The sequence below is a fragment of the Lithobates pipiens genome, unplaced genomic scaffold (assembly GCF_037356315.1).
Source record: "Lithobates pipiens isolate NorthernLeopardFrog02 unplaced genomic scaffold, aLitPip1_a1.2 Scaffold_13, whole genome shotgun sequence".
NCBI lineage: Eukaryota > Metazoa > Chordata > Amphibia > Anura > Ranidae > Lithobates > Lithobates pipiens.
In genome coordinates, this window is record NW_027507718.1 from 271,078,265 (window position 1) to 271,099,878 (window position 21,614).

General features: G+C 41.7%; 1 protein-coding gene across 2 annotated transcripts in view; it reads left to right on the forward strand.

Annotated features, from left to right (window-relative positions):
* The window catches only part of DAPP1 (dual adaptor of phosphotyrosine and 3-phosphoinositides 1), a 143,429-nt gene extending 126,842 nt beyond the window's left edge, over positions 1-16,587 (forward strand). For both annotated transcript variants that reach the window (XM_077476618.1, XM_077476617.1), the window contains exons 5-9: positions 3,279-3,326; positions 8,730-8,792; positions 11,273-11,358; positions 12,329-12,416; positions 15,882-16,587. In XM_077476618.1, coding sequence (XP_077332744.1) covers positions 3,279-3,326; positions 8,730-8,792; positions 11,273-11,358; positions 12,329-12,416; positions 15,882-15,914 — 318 coding nt within the window. In that variant the 3' untranslated portion in view covers positions 15,915-16,587. The remainder of the gene's footprint in view (positions 1-3,278; positions 3,327-8,729; positions 8,793-11,272; positions 11,359-12,328; positions 12,417-15,881) is intronic.
* Positions 16,588-21,614: the final 5,027 nt, after the last annotated feature.

Genomic DNA, 21,614 nt, shown 5'->3' on the forward strand with positions numbered 1-21,614 from the left:
TCCTCGGTGCCGGAACGAAAAATACCGACACGGAGGAGAGATTACATCACTTCCTCTCCTGTGTTTACATTACAGGAGAGGAAGTGATGTCACGAAGGATTTCCATTCGTCGGGAGCGATCGCGAGGGGGTGGCCATGAATGAATGGCCGCCCCCTCATCCCGGATCGCTCCCGAACGAATACCGACCGCCGCAGGCACCGGGGGGGGGGGGCCCGATCGGGCCCCCCACCCGCGGGAAGGCAGGGACGTACAGGTACGCCCATATGCCTGCCCGTGCCATTCTGTCGACGTACATCGTTGTGCGGCGGTCGGCAAGTGGTTAAAATACCCTTGGCTTGTCTGTATTGAAAAATATACCCTATAGAGACACTGAGGTTGATTTACTACATCTGGAGGGTGCAAACATTGGTGCAGCTCTGCATAAAAAAATCGGCTTCCAGTTGTTTTTTTTTTTTTTTTTTTGCGTTTTTTTTTTTTGTTCAAAGCATAATTTAGCAAGCTTAAGTTGGAAACTGATTCAGGGGCATAACTAGAACCTTCAGGGCCCTGGTGCAAGAAACAATGATGGGCCCCCTCCCCCCGGGCTTCCAATTTTGTGAGGGTGTCCATGTACATCCTCCCAGAACCCCTGCCTCCCATGTGCCCCCAGGACGTGCATCCAGCGCAATCACATCGGCCCTTCGCCATGTGATCAGCTGATCACATGTAAACAGACTTGCTGGTTATCTGCAGCGCTTTCCTCCCACACTGTGTCTGTGTGAGGACTGCCGTTCACCATCAAGAATGTCAGTAAATTGTTTACACTGATAATCTGTGCCCCAATCATCTGTGCCACCTATCGGTGCTCATTAATGCCACCTGTTGGTGCGCATCCATGCTGCCTATCAGTGCCCATCAATTCCGCCTACAAGTGTTACCCATCGGTGCTCATCAATGCCGCCTAACAGTGTTTATCAGCACCACCTAACGGTGTCAATCAGTGGCACCTATCAGTGCTCTTAAATTCTGCCAGTCAGTGCCATCTCTCAGTGCCACCTATCAATATCGATCAGTGCTCAATGAGCATCAGTGCTGCCTATTAGACTCACCAATGCTGCCTATGAGTTCTGCCTATCAGTGCTCATTAGTGCCTCCTATCAGTGCCCACTGGTGCCTCCCATTAGTGCCTCTTATTGGTGCCTCCTATCAGTGCAGCCAGTCAGTATTCATCAGTGCTGTCTGCCTTCTCAGTATGGCTCTGAGCTGAGAGGGTCTCTCTCATGGAACAGCACAGAGCCGGCATTGACAGTTCTATCTCCCCCTCAGTCCATCCTCTCCCACACGGGATGACAGAGGACACAGCTGATCTGCTCCGTCTTCTCCCCCCTCCCCTCTCCTGTGTGTGCTCTGTGGGCAGTCAAGTGTGAAGCTAACAAGCTCATACTTCCCATGGAGCACACAGGTGAGGGGAGGGGGGAGAAGATGGAGCAGATCGGCTGTGTCCTCTGTCATCCCGTGTGGGAGAGGATGGACTGAGGGGGAGATAGAACTGTCAATGCCGGCTCTGTGCTGTCCCATGAGAGACATGATCTCCATTCAGAGCCACTTGACTAGCAACCTTGCTGGGGGCCCCCCTGACAGTGGCGAAATGCCAGGCCCCGTCGCAAGTGCGACTGTTGCGACTCTGGTAGTTCCGCCACTGAGCTGATTGGCTATTGGCTGCAGAGCTACACTAGATTTTGCACTCTCTAGTTTTAGTAAATCATCCCCCATACGTTGATAGCCCATCCTTCCCCCAACAAGGTATACTCACAGATTTACACTACATTGCCACCTTCCCGCTGCAGGAATCCAGCCTGTGTTAGCTTCAATGTCTGAAGTTGGAGCATACCCAGGTGGATTGCATCCCTGCCATCCTCCACCTTTTGGCAAGACCAATGCCTGGACCATGGTCACATAAGGAAGGTCATATGCTTCCCCAACAGTGGAGCAAGGGCTCCCAACAGAGTGGGGAGTGCAGATCAGTGAGTATACTTTGCTGGGGGTTAGACTATCTCTTTGCTGTGAATGGCCAAAATGAGAGTTAATCTTTTATTGAAATAAAGATATTACATTAACCACTTGCTTACAGGGCACTTAAGCCCCCTCCTATCCAGACCAATTTTCAGTGTTCAGCGCTGATGTGCTTTGAATGACAATTGCGTGGTCATACAACACTGTACCCAAATGAAATGTTTATCTTTTTTTCCCACAAATAGAGCTTTCTTTTGGTGGTATTTGATCACCTTCTTTTTTTTTTTTATGTTAAAAAAAAAATGTAAAAAGACTGAATTGAAAATGTTATTTTGTCATAAAAAAATTTAACATTTTTCTCCGTCATTGATGCATGCTGATGAGGCGGCACTGATGGGCACGATTAGGTGGCAGTGGTGGGTGGCAGTGATGGCCACTGATCGGTTACACTGATAGGCAGTACTTCTAGGTGGCACTGATTGGCACCACTGGTGGGCATTGATAGGTGGCACTTGTGGGCACTGTCAGATGACATAAATGAGGCATAATTGCCTCTGCGGGACCGATGTCCCTTTAAGATGAGCGGTAAACAGTTTTTTTTTTTCTCCTCCTCTGTCAGCGTGAGGCGAAAAAAAACCGATCACGAGCTTTTGTTTTTATCATGTGATCAGCTGTCATTGGCTAACAGCTGATCACAACACAGTTTTGAGCAGCTTATTTTATATGCAAATATAGAATTTTCCTGTAAAAGTAAAACTCTCTCTCTCCACCTCCTTTTTAAAGTGGTATTAAATCAGAAAGCAAACAATTATATTGCAGCTTGCCAGTTCTGAAATGTGATGGCTGCATTTTGTTTTTGAGTCTTTCATTCTCCTTTTTTTTTTTTTAACTGCCCAGCAAGTCTGTTTTCTTAAAAGATCTCTGGCAGAATGTATCAGTTTACATAAATGAGACAAACCATCAGCAGGTGAAAAAAGCCAAAGAAAAAAAAACTTATGCAGCCACCACATTTTAAGGATTAGTAAGCTACAATAAAATACATTTTTGATTTTAGGTTTAATACCGCTTTAACCCCTCTGGTGCTCAGTGGTGCCACCGTTTACATTAAACAACCAGGAGGCTTTGGATGAGGGAAGAATGGGGCCAAGCTTGTGTTGCCTATATCTCTAGCTCACCTTACCATGCTATTTCCCTGGATGGTAACCTTTGACACATAATTTTTTTTTTTTTAGCATATTATCTGGACTGTTGCAGCTTTACTTTAACCTCTTTTTTGCATTCTCAGTTGGGCACAAAGGAAGGATATCTGGTAAAACAAGGAGGACGTGTAAAGGTAAGAAATAGTTAAATTAAAAATGTTACATTCCTCAGGCATGAAAACATGGGGGAACCATCATATTTCATTAAATCTGCTTTAAACGCCTCTTCTCTCACCAAAACATATACAGCCTTTTAACATGCTATGTTCTGAAACTGAACTACGGGGAAATTTCAAACCTACCCTTGCAGTGAGGCTTTTCCCTGCAAGGGTTAAGGTCTCATTTTTGTTTAGGGTACCATTCTCTCAGCAGCTAGATCTCTGGGTTGTTGGTGAGCCCTCAACATCCTCTATTCCTCACTTGCAAAACTGGACTGCTGGTCCTGCATTGTACATAATGATGTCCGAGTGCCTGCCACTAACCAAGCGTTGAACAGAAGTGGCTTCAGGGAACCAGTTGCACAAAAAAGTGGAAGCCTGCGAGAGCGAGGCAAGTTTAACGGTTTTATGATGATACCCTAGACAAAAATTCATTTTTTGGCCTTTCCAGTGTGGAGCCCCACTGCAAGGGTCATTTTAAAATTTTCCCAGAGTTCAGCTTTAATATTCTTTTTATATTGGAATTTTCTCTGGTCTTTAAAGGGTGTGCATTTGACAGAGCTTGGTTGAATTTCCTATTAGCTTTTTTTTTTCTACTGCTAAGATGTCTGTTTCTGAGTTATTAAAGTTCTCCACCTGTGCTTACCATTATGAAGGCCTCTAAACAATATGACTGTCAAGAAGGGAGAATGAGATTCAAAGAAGGGGTAATTACCACTAGGGTCCAGAGAGTAAAGATAATGCAGTAAATTAATTCACCAGCATCTACCAAAAGCCAGAATATTTGTATCCAGAGGACCTTAGGCTAAACATTTTTATCTGTTAACTTTTGTATACCAGAACTTGTATATACTGTACCTGGAAGAGGTTTTGTAGAGGGATAAGGCAACTTATTGGCAATTTCCAGCCAAATTATTATGTAAAATGATCTAAAGTCTATGTATTTGTTTGTGGGTAATTCATGTTTTCTGAGGGGGTGTTGAGTGCAGAGCGATTTGTTGCAGACCACCTTCCCGGAGTGCACCGAAGAGTAACAATGATGAGTCTGGTCCACAAGTCTGCTTCCCAATGAAATTAGAGTATTTTTCATCATGGGAAGCGTGAGACCAGGAGTCCTCATCTGAGGCACAGGTATATCTTATGCAAGGGCTTCCCCTTGGGAGGCGAAAAAAAAACTCCTGTGTGCACCTGAATAGAGACTTGTGTTGTGAATACTAATTTTGGGAAAGACTATACCCTTCGAGTCAGAGCTTTTTGGAGACAGACATGACAGAAGCTCCATCTTTTGGGAGACTAACTTGGCTTCCGTGTCACTGTGAGCACTCAGGCACTAGACTTTATAAAAGATGTTCTTGTTCTTTTGAGACTTGCCTTAAGCCACCAATTTTGAAATTCCTCCTAAAAAATAACAAGATTGTTCTCTAACAAGTTATGTGAAGTACAATTGTTAAAATGCAATCTAAATTCAAATTCAAATGAACATTCTGTGTCTCTAATTTTGTGGGATGAATGAGTGAAACTTCTAATGGGCTCTGTGGTGAAGGAGTGGTTGTCCTGCACAATGGAGGACTCTGTGATAGAGTAAAAAGCTTTTGGGGTCCTCTATTTAGGAGTCCTGCTGGCCCTTGTACGGTACCTGGAGCTACCTGGAATAGAGAGACCTCTGGAGTCAGTTTCCTTTCTAGGCCATTTCTAAACACATTCATTTTATAAGCTTCCTTGAGCTATGCATGTACTAATGCAATCTACTTATTTCTGTATTGATATTTGACAAAAATGTTGTTCTGCATCATTTTTTGTATAGAATCACTGAGGCCTTGATCACAATGTTTTCACACAATATTTATCTCATCTCCTCCTCCCATACTCATCTCCAGGACTTCTGCAGAGTCTTCCCCATCACCTGGAGCTCTCTACCTCAATCTGTCCGGCTATCTCCTACTCTAGTCCTCTTTAGGCGATCCCTGAAAACTCATCTCTTCAGGGAACCCTATGATGCCTCTAACTAACAACTGAACCTTTTAGTGCCGTGTTCTGTCAAAACAGCCAATTCGGCAAAATTTCAAACCACGTAACTTCCGGTGACTCTCCAGCAGCAGTAATTGGAGAATGACTTGGCTGTTTTCACAAAACACCAGCAGCATATGCAGTACACTATGGTACATGATATAATGAGAAGACATTGTCTGCCAGCTAGTAACCAACAACATGGCCGCCTCAAGGTGGCGACAACGCTTTTACTCCTTAGCTAGTGTTCTGTTAAAACAGCCAACTTGTCGTGTACCATAGTGTATACACTGCTGGTGTTCTGTGAAAACGGCCAACTTGTCGAAATCTGCAATTACTGCTGCTGGAGTTACCGGAAGTGACGTAATTTGGAGATTTTGATGAGTTGGCTCTTTTGACAGAACACTGTTTCACACTTGTCCAGCGTAAATTGTGTGGGGATTCTGCACCGCATCCAAATAGCACCCTGTTCACGCGAACCGCTGTGGGTGTGTAGGTTAAGTTAAAGATGCCCTGAAATCAGTTCGCAAAGCACAGTGCAATTTGGAGAATCGGATTGCATGGGTATGAACACCCATGTGTTTTGATTATGGTGCAGCCAAAAAAGGGTCCTGCACCATTTTGGTGCGAATTCGGTGCGATTTGAGCCATAAAGAATAATGGCCCAGATTGCACTTCTGAAGTATCGCTTTGGATTTGAACAGGAATGTGGTGTGATTCCTGTTCAAAATCGCATGCGGCTCTCGCGCTGCATAGCGTTAACCCGGCACTAACTCTTCCATCAGCTCATCCCTCTACAGTTATAACCTTTTTGTACCACTTGCCCCACCCTATTGGATGGTAAGCTCTTATGAGCAGGGCCTTCTTTTAATTCTTGTGTCTTATTGTACTGTCTCCCTTTAGATTGTACAAGCGCTGTGCAAACTGTTGGCACAATATAAATCCTGTCTAATAATTAATCCAGGATTCATACTTTTTTTTTTTTTTTTCCAACTGAATCCAGTTAGAAAAATTGTGTGAATCTTGGGTGAATGATTTTAGCCCATTTGTGAAATAATTTATAAATAGACCCCTATGTGTTGCATTATTGCACGGTTATTGATTAAGGAGCAGTGCTTTAAAGGCAGCGAATATATTTTTAACTGGCACACACACACAAAAAAAATAAACATAAAAATAAATCGAATATGATACAGCCCTAGAATGTACAGTGTGTGGTGTTTTGCTGCAGTAAGAGAAAATAAAATGTGGCAGTGCTGCAATACATAAATAAAGCACAACTATCTATGCAATTTGTGAATAATGATAATATAAATAAAAAGTCCAAATAAAGTGACAACGTGAAAAAAATCTTCAACTAATGTATAAAGACGTATGTGATTTCTCCTTCATATCCAAAGTGCTCCCATCACCACATGCAATGCTCGCTCACATCCTTTAAACGACCCTGCAGGGGGTCAAACACGCCTTGCACTTAGTGCAAACACTCCCTCCAAGGGATCCTCCGTGATCGTTTGATGGCTCAAGGAAGAAAAGGCAATCTATGACTAGTATATGTTCCATCCACTGTGCTACTTTAAGCCTTAATCCACATTTATAACCGGTAAATTCAGAAATACATGGAAGAAACTAAAAAAAAGTGCCTCCTATAGTGCAGTATCTGAGGGGTTAGAAAAAAAAACTCTCCACCCCAGCTAGCAATAAACTCGCATCTATTTTAACAATTAAAAGCATTTGATAATGGAATTAGAACAGTCTCACTCAATTGGGATAAAAGTCCACCGCCAGGCTCCACCTCTACTCGTTTCGCCACCTCCCACATGGCTTCATCTGAAGGAATGACTTTTTATTTATATGATCATTATTCACATATATTGCATAGATAGTTGTTGTGTTTTATTTATATGTATTGCAGCGCTGCCACATTTTATTTTCTTATACTGTCATCTGTGGGAGCACATTAGTGACAGCAGCAGCAATCTAGGGTTTACTTTTATTTGTTTATTTTTCCACTAGCGGCCGAAAAGTGCTGCTATAACAGCGGTAAAGTGCCGCTATAACAAGCGCCACTTTACTGCTAACGCTGGCACCGCCCCAGTGAGAAAGGGGTCTAAATGTATGTTGCTCGTTTTATTGTCATTTTGTGTTGGTGTTCCTTTGTTACTGCCAATTGTGGTAAAACACAGTAAAACGAATGTTAAAACCACCCCCTTGGGTGACGCACTTTCTCCCACCCAATTTTGATGAGTCGCTTTTACTCCCATAAGAGGCATCCTTACCAACGTATCTCTAGACCGACCTGCCTGATACTAGCCAACAAAACCTGAGACCTCACACCAACCCTCACCCTCTCCACTCTCCCCTTCAATCTTCTCCTTCTCCCCTCTTTACCCTATTCTCTCTTCTAAATATCCTACCTCCTTGTTCCTGTAGGTAGATGTTGTTTTACAACTTGTTTCTATAGTTGAACTTCTCACCAGGTCAAGCTTTCTGCATTGTTAAACCTTCTGAGTATATTTCTCTTGCTATAGGGTTGCTTTATAGTTTACAACAGTATTCTTTACACATTGACTTATTGGTTCTCTGGGATTTCATCCCTGGACTGAACAACCTTCTCCTGGCTCGCTGACGTTGGCTTTTCTAATGTTCCTGCCGCAAGTTCAGCCCATACTTGGACATTGGTTTGTCTTCACTCCACCGCATGCATTTCTATGCATTTAGTCTTCCTCACAAAACTTCTGACATCTCAGGTGGGATGAGTTGTCCTCCCCCCTGTGACACAGCGAGTCTCCAATTGGGGTGTCTGGGGGCGCTAGACGATGACCCCACCTTCTGCTTAACTCTCGGAATAGACTACACGGAGCCCACGTTTCCTAAAATGGTTTTGCCAATCATACGCATTCATGAAAATCTACTTCTAATGATCCAATGTATGGCTAACATGGTTTCTCTTCTGTATTGTCGTTACTGAAACTTTCATAAAACGTTGAACAAGAAAACCTTGAGAATAGTGGCTTAAAGGCTCCAAGGTGCAATGTGTGAATCGGTCCTTTTGTAGTCATTTTCTAGTTCCTTCCAGTTGGACTGTGCTGTCCTCCTTGATCTTTCATTGCAGTTGAGTCCTTAAATATCCGTATTAGATCTGCTTTCAGTTCAAGCATGTGACAGTATAATAGTCGTGATGAAAAAGTGCTGGCCAGCATCACTAGAAGGGAATGAAATGTAATCTTTCAGCCTGTGATATCTAAGCACCAGTTCAGTAGCCATGTGCCAGTGTTGTATGGCTTCTGCTAAAGCGCTCTGTCCTCAGTGACAAATGTGAAGCCTGTACAATCACTTCTAGCCTAATAATTATCATCTTGTGCCTTTCAGACATGGAAAAACAGATGGTTCATACTGAGCCGCAATGAGCTGAAATATTATAAGGATCAGATGGTAAGTTCTGTTATCTGTGGTAAAGTGCACACCATGAACACCACTACTAAAGTTACACTCCAAGTCCTGAATTTGATAATTGACACAGGTCTGGGTACTTTACTAAGCAGATTGAAAAATAACACTGCTGCATGTTTAACAAACTATTTGGACTCCATGGATAGTACAGATACTGTACAACTGCACAAAAAACAGATTTTCTTTGAATTTTTAGCTTAATCTTTCAGTTGTATTCCTAAAATTGGTTATAAACTTCAATCTTTGACTTGTACCTATAGGTAAGCCTATAATAAGACTTGCCTATAGGCACTGTAAATATCTCCTAAACGTACACCGTTTAGGACATATTTACTATATATGCAGCTGGTGACGTCGTCGGTGCATGTGCTCTGAAAGAACAGCCACCCGGGCCGTTCTTCAGAATCGTGTGCTGTATACGGCAGCATGTGCAGGAGGGACGTCATCGCAGCTCCAGTAAGTCACATAGCTTGAGTTTGCGGTCCTAGATGGAAGACAGGTAAAGATGGAAGCAGTTGAGGCTGGCCCTGTATATGGGGGGAGCAGCAAACAAAACCTCTAAAAACATTGACACAGAGAGTGCGGCTCAGTCCTACCCCCTGCTCATTGACAGCAGCAGGAGCTAATGGCTACCTCTCTGCCGATGGTCTCGTGCACAGCGCTGCACTGAGATTGGGCTCAGGCAGGGGCGTTGCTTGGTCTACAAATGATCTGGGGCTAGAGCCCATAGCAGCGTAGTAAAGAAAGTCATGCGCTTGGGCGAGCATACACATTCATATACAGGTGTGTGTGTGTGTGTCCAGAGATCCTCCTCTCGGGGACCTCTGCAGAGACTCTATTCGGGGCTATAGCCCCAAAAGCCACCCCCTTGCAGCACCACTGGGTTCAGTTAAGTATAAGGGGGCTGCATGCAGAAGATTTTTTTTTGATTTTTTTTTTGATTTTTTTTTTTTTACTTTAATGCAGAAAATGGATTAAGGTACAAAAACCTCTTAATTTTTTTTTTTTTCTATACGAAGCTGCTTCATATGAAAAAGTTTGCTTACTTCTGTGAAACTTCAACTTTCTTCTGTTCACGTTTGTGACAACAGGAAGACAAGTTGACCTTGTTTTTATATGGATAATTTGACTGTACAGACAGTCTCCAAATCACAAACATCCGACTTGCAAATGGAGAGAGACAACAGGAAGTGCGAGGAAATCTACCCATAGGAAGGGAAATTTCACTTCTGTAAGAGTTAGGCTGGATTCACCTATGCATTTTTAGCGCTTTTTGCATTTTGCAGATTTGCACTACAGATCGTGTTCCATAGGAAACCATGTTAAATGTACTGTAGTGCAAACCTGCAAAATGCACTAAAACTGCATAGGTGTGAATCCAGCCTTATCCTCAGGGGAGGAAAGTGTCTCCACTGAAGCTTTATCACTAAAACTGGTTTTCAACCCAAAATTTTCAAAATCCAATTCTCACAGGGACAAAAAGTTAGGTGAAATCTTTTGAATAGGGGCACAGATCGCAAAATAAATGTTAGACGGCGGCGCCAAAGATTCACATGGACTAAGGCGGCTCTGTACGCAGGGCAGTCGCCAGGACATGCCCACACTCTAGGATTGGATGAAAAGCAACAGGGGGAAGGGGAAGCGACAGAATCGTCCCAAGTGAGACTGAAATATAAAAAACACATGTTCATGAACATGGGGTGTTAACCTTTCCCAATGCTTTTTTTTGGCTGGAGTTGCACTTAAAAAAAAATGATGTTCCAACATACATACAATTCAATTCAAACCTACAAAACCTTGTTTGTACCCTGGGGACTGCGTGTACTTTGATCTTTATAAGTACAAGAGATTGTACTTTAGTCAAACTGCCCATACATGGATCGAATTTCAGCTGGTTTATCAGGTACCAGACATATTTTGATCCATGTGTGGTGCTGCCACTGAGGTTGAACAGAAGTCAATCCACCAGTCAACTTCGGTTTGAACCGTCCTGCCTGTATTTTTTCACTAAATCAGCACTGCTGGCTATATACTGCAGCGCTGATCTGTGTGTTGTGACAGTAGGGAAGTCTTCCCGCTGTCAATGTACAAAAACACAGTGAGGATTCCCCCATACACATAAAGTGTGTAGTATGTGTATGTATATGTGTGTATGTATATATATGTGTGTGTATATATATATATATATATATATATATATATATATATATATATATATATATATATATATATATATATATATATTTACAGTTTATGAATTATTGTAATAGTGCCATTGGTACTACATGAGCAATAACGTATAGCCCCTGCCACCTTTGGTGCATATCATTTTATCTGGTATACCTCTAGGTGATACTGGTTCATTTGCATTGTTCTTTAAGATATTTTAAATATGTAGTAACAATACACAATGGACTGACCTGCATGGTGTGGTTTTGTCTTATTTTTATTTTTTTTTACAGGCCCAGGAGCCAATAAAGACCCTGGATCTTACAGAATGCAGTGCAGTACAATTTGACTACTCACAGGAAAAAGTTAACTGTTTCTGGTATGTGTTGTCTTAAACCTATAACATCATGTCCACTGTTTCTGTATGAACAAGAAGGCCTTTAAGGCACAGTCTTCCTTGCTGAAAGCTTAAATTTTTTTAAATGGACCACGTTAGCTTGCGAAATTATGAAAATGTGTTAAAATTGTCACTGCTATAGCAACCATACACAAGTGTTAACAGCCCGTGGACATTTATTTGCCTTGGGCCACAATTCCTCCCGCTGACACCAACCATAGTACACAATTTAATCTGCGAACACCATTGATAGGGCACAATTCTTCCTATAGATGCCAGTTATGGGGGATTATATAACAACACGAATGGTGCACTATTCCTTCCACAAGCACCAACAATGGGACACTATTCCTTTCACAGATGCCAAAAATGGGGCATTGTTCCTCCCACTAACCACAGGACATTCTTAACTCCCACCGCTCATCATTGTTTACGTCTACAGACCACCGATTACAGGGTATTTTTTACTTCTACGGGGCACAGTCGAGCCTCCATAAGATCTGAAGAGCAGTGAACTGGCCTTTTTTTTTGTTTTGTTTTTGTTCTTAAGGACGTGTGAGAAGCCCTATGTTAGGGCAACAGTGGGAGCGGGCACAAACATGTTATGGTAGTATAACAGAGTCCATGTTTTTCGAGGAACTTTGGGTGCTCTGGAAACAAACTCAGTAGATATAGAAATAACTGGAGGCTCCTTTTCTATGCTCCCCACAGCCATTATATAATGCTGGAAGAGCTCACAAGAACAATATCATGAGTATGTATAAGCATCCTGTTTCATTACATTATTAATTACATGGCTTAACAAATTTAATACAGTATCTTACCATATGTATATAAAAAATAAAATACTTTAAGAGAATTTAGGGTTCAAGGGCTTCTAAATATTAGGATAAAATGTGTGTTTTGAATGTTTGAAGACAGTCCTAATGTTATGAATATTGTTTCTTCACAGTTTGGTGTTCCCAGTGAGAACCTATTACCTCTGTGCAAAGACAGGAGCAGAAGCAGATGAATGGATTAAGATTTTAAGGTGGAAAATGGTATGCCTATCATACACTCATGGATCTTGGTGATACTGTAAAGCTCCGTACACACGGGCCAAAATCGGCCACAACAGTAGATACCGGCCAACCTTCGGCCCATGTGTATGGGTCCTTGTTTGACAGAAGCCAAACACAAGGACGGCTTCTGTCCAAAGAGCTGGCTTGAAAACCAGCAGCCGATCTCAGCCAATGACTGCGAGCACTGACCGGTGTGTTCTGGGTGGGGGCAGTCCCCCTGTCAGAACATGATAGCTCAGTGGGGAGTTTGCTGTACTAAAATTGCATTGTTAGTACAGAGACCTCTTCCAGAGCTTACAGTGTGTACCAGGGCTTTAGGCTTGCTATGGTAGCTGATAATAAAAATCATAAATATGACATTGTTTGGACAGTATATGCAAAGAAACAGAATGCAAGGGAAGAAGGGAGTTTATTATATTGCAGGAAGTAAAGCAATATAGCAATCTGGCATAATCTGGAAAAAAAAAAAAAAACTGGTCTGGCTGGATGGAGTTCAAACAGAGTTGTAACAGGTCAGGGCAGGTTGTAGACAAACAGAATCTAATAGAAAGGTTGGGGTAATGAATGGAATAGAGCTGTAAGAACTACAAGAATCATAGGTGTGAGTAAATTGAATCACTCCAAGGAAATGGGGGAAACATATTTGCTCAGCCAGTTTCCCAGTACACGGTAAAGACTTGTACTTGCTGCCCAGTGAAGTCACAGCTGAATGTGCTTTTGCTGCAATATGTCACCAGCAGATTGGTGGTGCACATAAGATGGCATCTCCAGCCAATACGTTGGACATCTGGAAAATAAGCATCCATGTGAAGAGAGTGTCTGGTTGAACCTTAAAAGCAAACATCAGGGAAATCAACACAGTGCAGGTTTTACAGGTTAACAGAATCCGGTATATTACTGATGAAAAGAGTGGATTGTTACCAGCACGACACAAAAAGGAAAAAGATTGCAGTACACGGGCACCAATCACAGGGTGAAAAGAACAGATCATACTATAGTCAATGAAGTCCACTACTTTATGTTGGCAGTAACAATTTTTATTTAGGCATTTGGAGGGAGTTTTTTTATAATTACATAAATGCAGCACTCTTGATTATTTACCGCTACTCACCAGATTACCCTCTGGATTATTTACTACTACTCACCAGATTGCCCAAAGTAACTGTGGATTTCATGTATAACTAAAGACATTTTTTTTTTTTTTTAGTTTGGATAGAGCGGAGAGGGATTGGAAGGCTGATCAGTTTTTATTGTTGTCTGTGCCCACGTTAAAGAGATTCAGCCTCTATTTGTCCTCTTTACCGTTATCCTTGAAAGTGAAAGTAAAATAAAATCCCAAATTTTGGGTTGTCCCCAGAAAAGTAATAGAGGGGGAAATCCTCCAATGGGTACCCTAGTTCTGGTGACCTGGAGGGCCCCAAAGGAATTCCCTTAAATATTATGTAAACCCAACATTTCACTTTCCTGATATGTGCCTGCTGTGCCATATACATGTATGAAAAAGTCTTCTGTTCTTTGTATTGCTTCCATTGTGTGAAATCCCTGGTGTTACTGCCAGTCCCTCTGTGTTCCTATTAAAAAAAAATGACCATGCTAGAAATGAGAACACATCTTGGTCAGTTCTCTAGCTGTGCTGCGAACGCAGCCTGCTCTCCTCCAATGATCAGACTTGTCCTGACATCCCCCACGCCCTTTCATGGGGAAGCTCAGTCTACTGCTGTTATCCAGCTGAGAACCGTGGGAATGTGATCGTGTATTTATAAAAAAAAAAAATGGGAAAAAGGGGGGGGGGGGGTATTTTTAGTGTGGTGTTTTGTTTTGTTTTTTGAGCTATACGTAAATGATGTTTGCCTTGCATTTCTATATTAATCAATTCAGTCCTGGAAGGATTTACCCCCTTTAATGACCAGGCCATTTTTTGGGAAACGGCAATGCGCCGCTTTATTGACAATTGCAGGGACATATGACATTGTACCCAAACAAAATTGATGTCGTTTTTTTTTTTTTGGTTTTTGTTCCCCACAAATAGCGCTTTCTTTTGGTGGTATTTGATCACCTCCTGTAGTTTTTATTTTTTTATTTTTTGTGCTATTAACAAAAAAAAGAAAAATTTTGGAATAAAAATATTTTTTACTTTCCGCTAGAATACATATCCCCAAAAATATATAAAAAAAAACTAATTTATTAAACAGTTTAGACCAATATGTATTCTACATATTTTTGGAAAAAAAAAAAAAAGCAATATTCGTTTATCAATTGGTTTGAACAAAAGTTATAGCGTCTACAAACTATGGGATAGATTTATGGACTTTTATTTATTATTGTTTTTACTGGTAATGGCAGCGATTTGCGCTTTTTAGCAGGACTGCAACATTGCGGCGGACAAATCTGACCCTAAGTGACACATTTTGGGGACCAGTGACACCAATACAGTGCCCTGTACTAAAAAAAAAAAAAAATGCACTGATCAATGTATAAATGTCGCAGGGAAAGTATTAACACTAGGGGGTGATCAAGGGGTTAACTGGGTGTGTTCTGTGTGGGATGGGCTTACTGGGACAACACACCTGGAACACCAGATCTGAGTTGTCCCTGTCAAAATGCAGATCCGCATTCTGCCTCTTTACTGCGATCGTGGGTGGCTGGCAGACACAGAGTACAGGTACATCGGTTCCTGCAGCCGGGCCACCCTGCTACAGTATTTGTGTGGTGGGCGGTCTGGAAGTGGTTAAAGGAGAAGTCCAGCCTGAGCTTTTTAAGCTGGACTTCTCCTGTAGGTCACAGGAGTGCAATTTGTTTTACACTCCTCTGACCTGTTTTCAGCAGAGAGCGGTCTGAAGTCCGCTCTCTGCGCATGTCACGAAGATCAGTCCAGGCATCGCGTCATCCTGACTTAAGTCTGGATCCACCAGGTCCTGGACTGATGGCAGTCATATCTTTTAACATACTATAAAGGATGAGGTATCCCCATAGCCTACACAACCCCATATATAGCAGTCTTGGCGAGCCGTTGAGACGGCCGCGCCCCACAGCTCAGTGCTCCAATGAGTGTGGGGGAGCAGAGAAGGAGAGATGCTAACAGGCAGCAGCTCTTCGCTCAGGTAGGTGAGAGAATCGAGCCATCGGTGATGTTCGGTTCTCAGTTAAGAGGTGGTGGGGGACCGATGCTGCATCCAAAAAAAAAAAGCAAACCTCTTTTTTTTAAACTGAATGGGTTATTTTACAAGGTGATCATTTACAATCACTTTAATTTTCAGGGATTTGCTCTCACTTCTGGTTTGGCTATGGCACAGAAAGTGAAGGGAAATCTCCACAATTGGATGCAAATAGTGAAAAAAAAAAAATCTGACGGGTTATTATCCTCCCTTGCTCTATTCAAACTAAAAAAAAGTTTGGCCTAAAGTTCTACTTTCATTATCTAATATTTGTTATTCTTTTGTTCAGTCTCAAATAAGAAGACAGACAACTCGAAGATGAAGGATACCACAAACCTAAAGCTCCATTGATCAATGAGGACAAAACCCAGAATGGCGGTGCCCGAGCTTAAACCCGGCTGGACTCTTAAAAAAAAATAAAAAAAAATAATTGTTTTCTACACTTAAGAATGTTAGTCCTGGCAACATAAACTGACACAGACCCTTTAAAAACCATAAAATAAGGAATATTTCTTCCATTTTATGGTTCATACATGCGTGTTGGAAGCTTTTTGGGGTTCAGTGGCCTCTATTTTAGCCTGTAGAAGACTTGGCCAGGAGAGCTCTAGGGATGAATTGCAGTGTCATTCATTCATGTTGTAGGCAAAGCCATGCTTCTCGGAGACATTTATCTACAATACACTGCCAATTCTGGTGTGAGAAATGGAGAGCTAGATTATGGTGCTGGTTTGCTACAGGTCAGAACTATGTGGGATGTTACACATATTTAAAAGAGCTTTGTACGTTAGTGTCCAACTGCTAGTTTTTAATATATTTTGTTTTACTGTGAATAGAGGTTGATAATTGAAGTTGTTTGATGTTCTCTGTAGAATCTTATATCTGTGATATTCAATTACTGTTATTTTACCCAGTGCATTGTTTACAAGTTAATGTACAAAAGAAAAGGCTGACAACTCATGGAAGAAAAATAAAATCTGTATATACTTTTTCATATACCCAATTATAGTGGTTTTACTTTGGGAACATTTTGAAGGCTTGCAAAGGAAACACAATTACATAATGGGGTTGCTTGACTAAGACTTAAGCGTGCAAAATCTGGTGCAGGCCATAGATGGCTCGAAATTCAGACAGTTCAGCGAATTTCGGTCTATATATGGCCGCTCTCACTCGCCAGAAGTTGGTCTAACTATAGACTTCTGTAAACTGGACTTGTTGCAAGGTTTTTCTTGATCAGTGGCTGCAGCCACTGATCAGTGTACTCTGACCGTGAAGAGTCCTCGCGGTCAGAATACAATCGGGGTTGATTTACTAAAACTGGAGAGTGCAAAACCTGGTGTAGCTCTGCACAGAAACCAATCAGCTTCTAGTTTTTTTTATTTTATTAGTTTTTTTGTCAAAGCTTAATTGAACAAGCTGAAATTAGAAGCTGACTGGCTACCATGCACAGCTGCACTAGATTTTGCATTCTCCAGTTTTAGTAAATCAACCCCATTGTCTCAATGGACCAGCCCCCCTGGAGAGATGCAACTATGGCCAGCCTTAGCTTCCCCCTATGAGTTTGACTTCCAAATGTCTCTCTCTATCAGCTCGCGCCCTTCTAAGATCCTCCCTGCCAGGTCTCTACCAGTCACGAGATCTGGAATCTACGGCCAGTCTTAGCTTGCCCCTATGTGCCTGTCCTTCAAGTGTCCCATGCGTCGCTCTGTCAGGGCTCTTTCAGTTACTTCCATTCACTGGCATCGAGGAAGCTCCGATTGGTCCAAACTACACAATCGGCTTTCTCATTAAAGTGATTGGATGGTAACTCAAGACCCCTTTATGGGATGACTGTCCACTATTCCTATGTAATTAAAATCTCCTGTTGCTATTTGAAGACATGAAGTCCAGTGTTTTGCTTTCAAGATCTCCAAGTTTGTTAAATGTCATCTCATGACATCACACATGGACATTTGGATAAACAATTAGCCAGCTTAGCATATCACTTTCTTGGTGACACCGCTAGCCTCCGCCTATTCACCTGCACCCTGAAGACAAAGGGGTGATCCTAATTGTAATGCGCAACAATTTGCGCATACTAACAAAGGCGGCAATTGGAAAGAACAATTCTCTTGAGAGACAGTTGTTAGTCTTAATAAACAGAACAGTCTCATTCTGGGTCATATACATACACTTTTGACTAGTTGGGTTTCTAGGCATCAAGTTATTTTTTACATATCCTATTGATCACATATAATACTACATATATATTGTCTTATGAAGGGCCTGAGGTCACCACCAGCAGTTTGTAAAAGTAACAGTCTTTATTGAGCTTGTGAACAGTCCAGAAAATAAAGCAGCTTATTTCAGCAATTGAAGACGAGAAAATAGTCCATAACTCTGGTTCACAAACAAGGAAATGGCTCACTGCCACTATACCATCCTACTCTTGGGGGTTTCCCGTCTGCTTCAGGGGTCTCAAAGAAGATGTTTCCCACTCCAACAGCCATGACTCAATCCCAAGCTTGAGACACCCTGCTCACTCAGGTATGTCCAGCTCACTCTCTCACAGCCAGGTGCCTACTATTTCCTCTTCCCTTTTCTGGACTCTGATCAATCCAGATTAACCCCCTTCAAGGCCACAGATTTTGTAATCGGGGATTTGCAGGTTCTTACCACCAAAAACCTTTTGATCCTTCAAGACACCAGGTCCCTAATGAGGACTTGGAAATCTGGAGAATACTGAAAACCTGTCCTCTCTTTATTTACCAGACTACCCCAGAACTCCTCACTCTGTATGGATGAGAATCCCGGAGTACTCAATGACTGCAAACCATCTCTCTTAAAGGGACCACAGCCCAAGTAGTGGGAAAATACCTGTCCTTCAGGGCCCCTACCTAGTGTCTGTAAAATATATTCCCTATTGGCCATGGTAATTTCTTACACATGCAGACTGCCAAATAGCACATTTACACATAGATATTGGTGTCTGTGAATACAAATGTTGGTTTCAATAAAAAAGTATTCAGTTTACTGAAGTTACATAAGATTATTCAGTATTGTAAACTGTTTAGCACCAGTCTACATCACTGAAGACCTTTAGGAAGCTACTTGTGCAGGACAAGACCCCTTTCACACCAAGGCTGGTTTTAGCGCTAAAAAAAGCGCCTTAAAACTGCCTCTCATGCCTTACCAGTGTGAAAGCCCAAGTGCTTTCACACTGGGGCGGTGCGCTTGTAGGATGGGGGGGAAAAAAGTCCTGCAAGTAGCATCTTTGGGTGGTATAGGAGCACTGTATACAGCTGCAGTATCGGACCAATGGTGAGTGTGTATATTTGTTTTTGTAAACCCAACATTCTCTTTTAAAAGGTGTTTGGTGCCAATGTGAATAACTGGATAAACCCATATTTACCTTTGTGTGTTAAAGTGCTCAGCAGCAATTTGCACTACTGAGTAAGCTTACATACAATACATCTGTGTGTAAAAGTGCTTAGCAAATCTGACATTTTTTAAACGTCAATCATCACTGCCATGCCCAGACCGAAATGTAACAGTTTAAACTACAGTAGCTTTTTCAGAGAGGCAGAGTTCTAGATCAGAGTTTCTCAACTTTTTTTCCTTTATGGATGAACTCTTGGCAAAAAGTTAGATCTTATGGAACCCCTGAAAAGTTCACATCTACAGCTCAAGGAACATATTTTTAGAAATGGCATTAAATATTAAAACTTAATTTCATGTGAAACTGTGGCTTTTTTCTGCACAGATGCTCAATTCAGGGTCCAACTTGAGATAAAGAGTGTACTGTATATGGGGTCAGCAGGGCACATTATGGGGCACGCAAGGGAGCACATTTCACTAGCAGCAGTTTCCTTCATATGCAGAGCAACACAGGGAAGCGGCAGTATTGAGTCCTCTTGTGGTATGCTGTTCTTTCCTGGCCCCTCTATCCCAGGTTATTTGACAATTGCCTGGGCTGGACAGGAGGGGATCGACAGGGAACAGCAGGTCACAATTAGGACCATCACAGTTGCTTCCCTGCCTAGCTCTGCATCTGTTGGTAGAGGTGATGCAATCTACCCGTCGGCTGCCTGTGACAGACCGGTAGTTTACCACAGAACTCTGGTTCAAAAACCTTGACTTATGCCACATACACACAATCGGAATTCTGGCCAGAAAAAGACCGATGAGAGCTTTTCATTTGGAAAATGCGGCCGTGTGTATGCTCCATCGGAATTTAGCTGTCCGAATTTCCGCCAGCAAAAAAACACGCAAAAACTCACTCAGATTCAACTAGGAGATGGAAGCTATTGACTTACTGGATATTGAACTTCCTTTTTCTAGTCCCATTGTATGTGTTGTATGTCACCACGTTCTTGACGGTCAGAATTTGGTGTGACCATGTGTATGGAAGACAGCTTGAGCGAAATCCCGTCAGGAAAACCATCAGAGCTTTTTCCGATTAAAATTCCGATTGTGTGTACGTGGCATTAGCGTATTCAGCATAATTATTTTTGTAAATATTGCTATTATAATAAAGAAAAAAGGTGAAAAAATACTTACAAAAAACGGGGCATTGGCTGTTTTGCAGCTCAGCACACAATGGACTTTGTCCATCTCCAATATATTCAGGGACACCACTTGGAATATGGCCATAACAGAGTCTAGGAGATCATCCTTTGATTCCAGTATATATATATATATATATATATACACACACACACACACACACACACACTGCTAATCTTTATAAACAGTAATGTATGAATAAAATCACTACAATAATAAAACCCATACACATAGATCCAAAATTGTACCAAACAAGGTTATATTCCCGAAAAAAAAAAAAATCAGGTTTGTATGCTAAAAAAAAAAAAAAATAAAAAAAAATACGCTGCAGATATTCACAGGATCCCAATTAGGATAAGATCAGTCCAAACATTTGTATATAAAAAGTGATAGTCAGGGGCTGAATAATTTGGTAGAAATGGCCATCCATCAACACCACCATCATGCAAACTCTTTCCAGACAAAATTGGCTACCTCACTAGCAGCCAAATAGCCCAGTGTAACAAATCCAGCCAACTGTTGGGTAGCTAGTCTCCATATGTAACTTCCACAATCCAGTGCTGCAGCACCTGTAAAACTCTCCAGATCACAATATACACCAAAAGAAAAATAACAGCCTCGTGATATAGTATGTTTTAAAACCAGATAATTGTAATTAAGTATTGCACTTACATTCAGAAGATTGGTAAACAGCATATACAAACTATTGAGGTGGCCAACCAGCAAGATGGCACTGGTCCATGCTGAAACCTAATGAAGTCATACGCCATGGCTCCACCCTACACGTTTTGTCACCAGAAGAATTTTCACAGCATCCTTAAAGCAGTTTGTGGCATTAAATAGCAATGGTTAATTTAACCTTTGGAGGTCATTTCTGACCCTTCTCTTCTGGTTTTTATAATGGCAGTTTTTATTTTGTGTAGAGCAGGGAATGGTTAAAAATGGACAGGTTTTATTTAATTATGTATTGCCATTTTTGTCCTATTGGGGAGATTCTAACTCGCTTCCTGTCTTGTAGACAGCTTTCCAATATTTGGAAAAATCCCATCCTGACAGTGACACTATTGGAAGATTTCTTGTTCAAAATTAGGAGAATTCACTCTGTAAAATTCACAACGGAGACACTGAGTTTAGGCTTTAGAAACCTTTTTAAAGGATTACCAACTCTATTAATGATTTCTCAGGGGGAAAACACTAATTATTAATTAGTTGTGCTTAGTCTCTGCTAGAAAATGTGTGTGCCAACATCTGAGTGGTAGCTTTACGTTATAAATTGGTCAAGCAGCCCCTAGCTAGTGTCATAAGATCAATGCTGGGCAAAACAGTAAACTTCTTTAGCCTTATAATGATGAGTTATCAGAAGGCTGAGCACACAGGTGATCCTCTCCTTAGTAAGTTTTAAGTAACAATTTTCACAGGCTTCCTAGTCTAAACCCACTTTACCTATCAGGTTGAGCAAAGGTGATATTTGCTGCTCAAA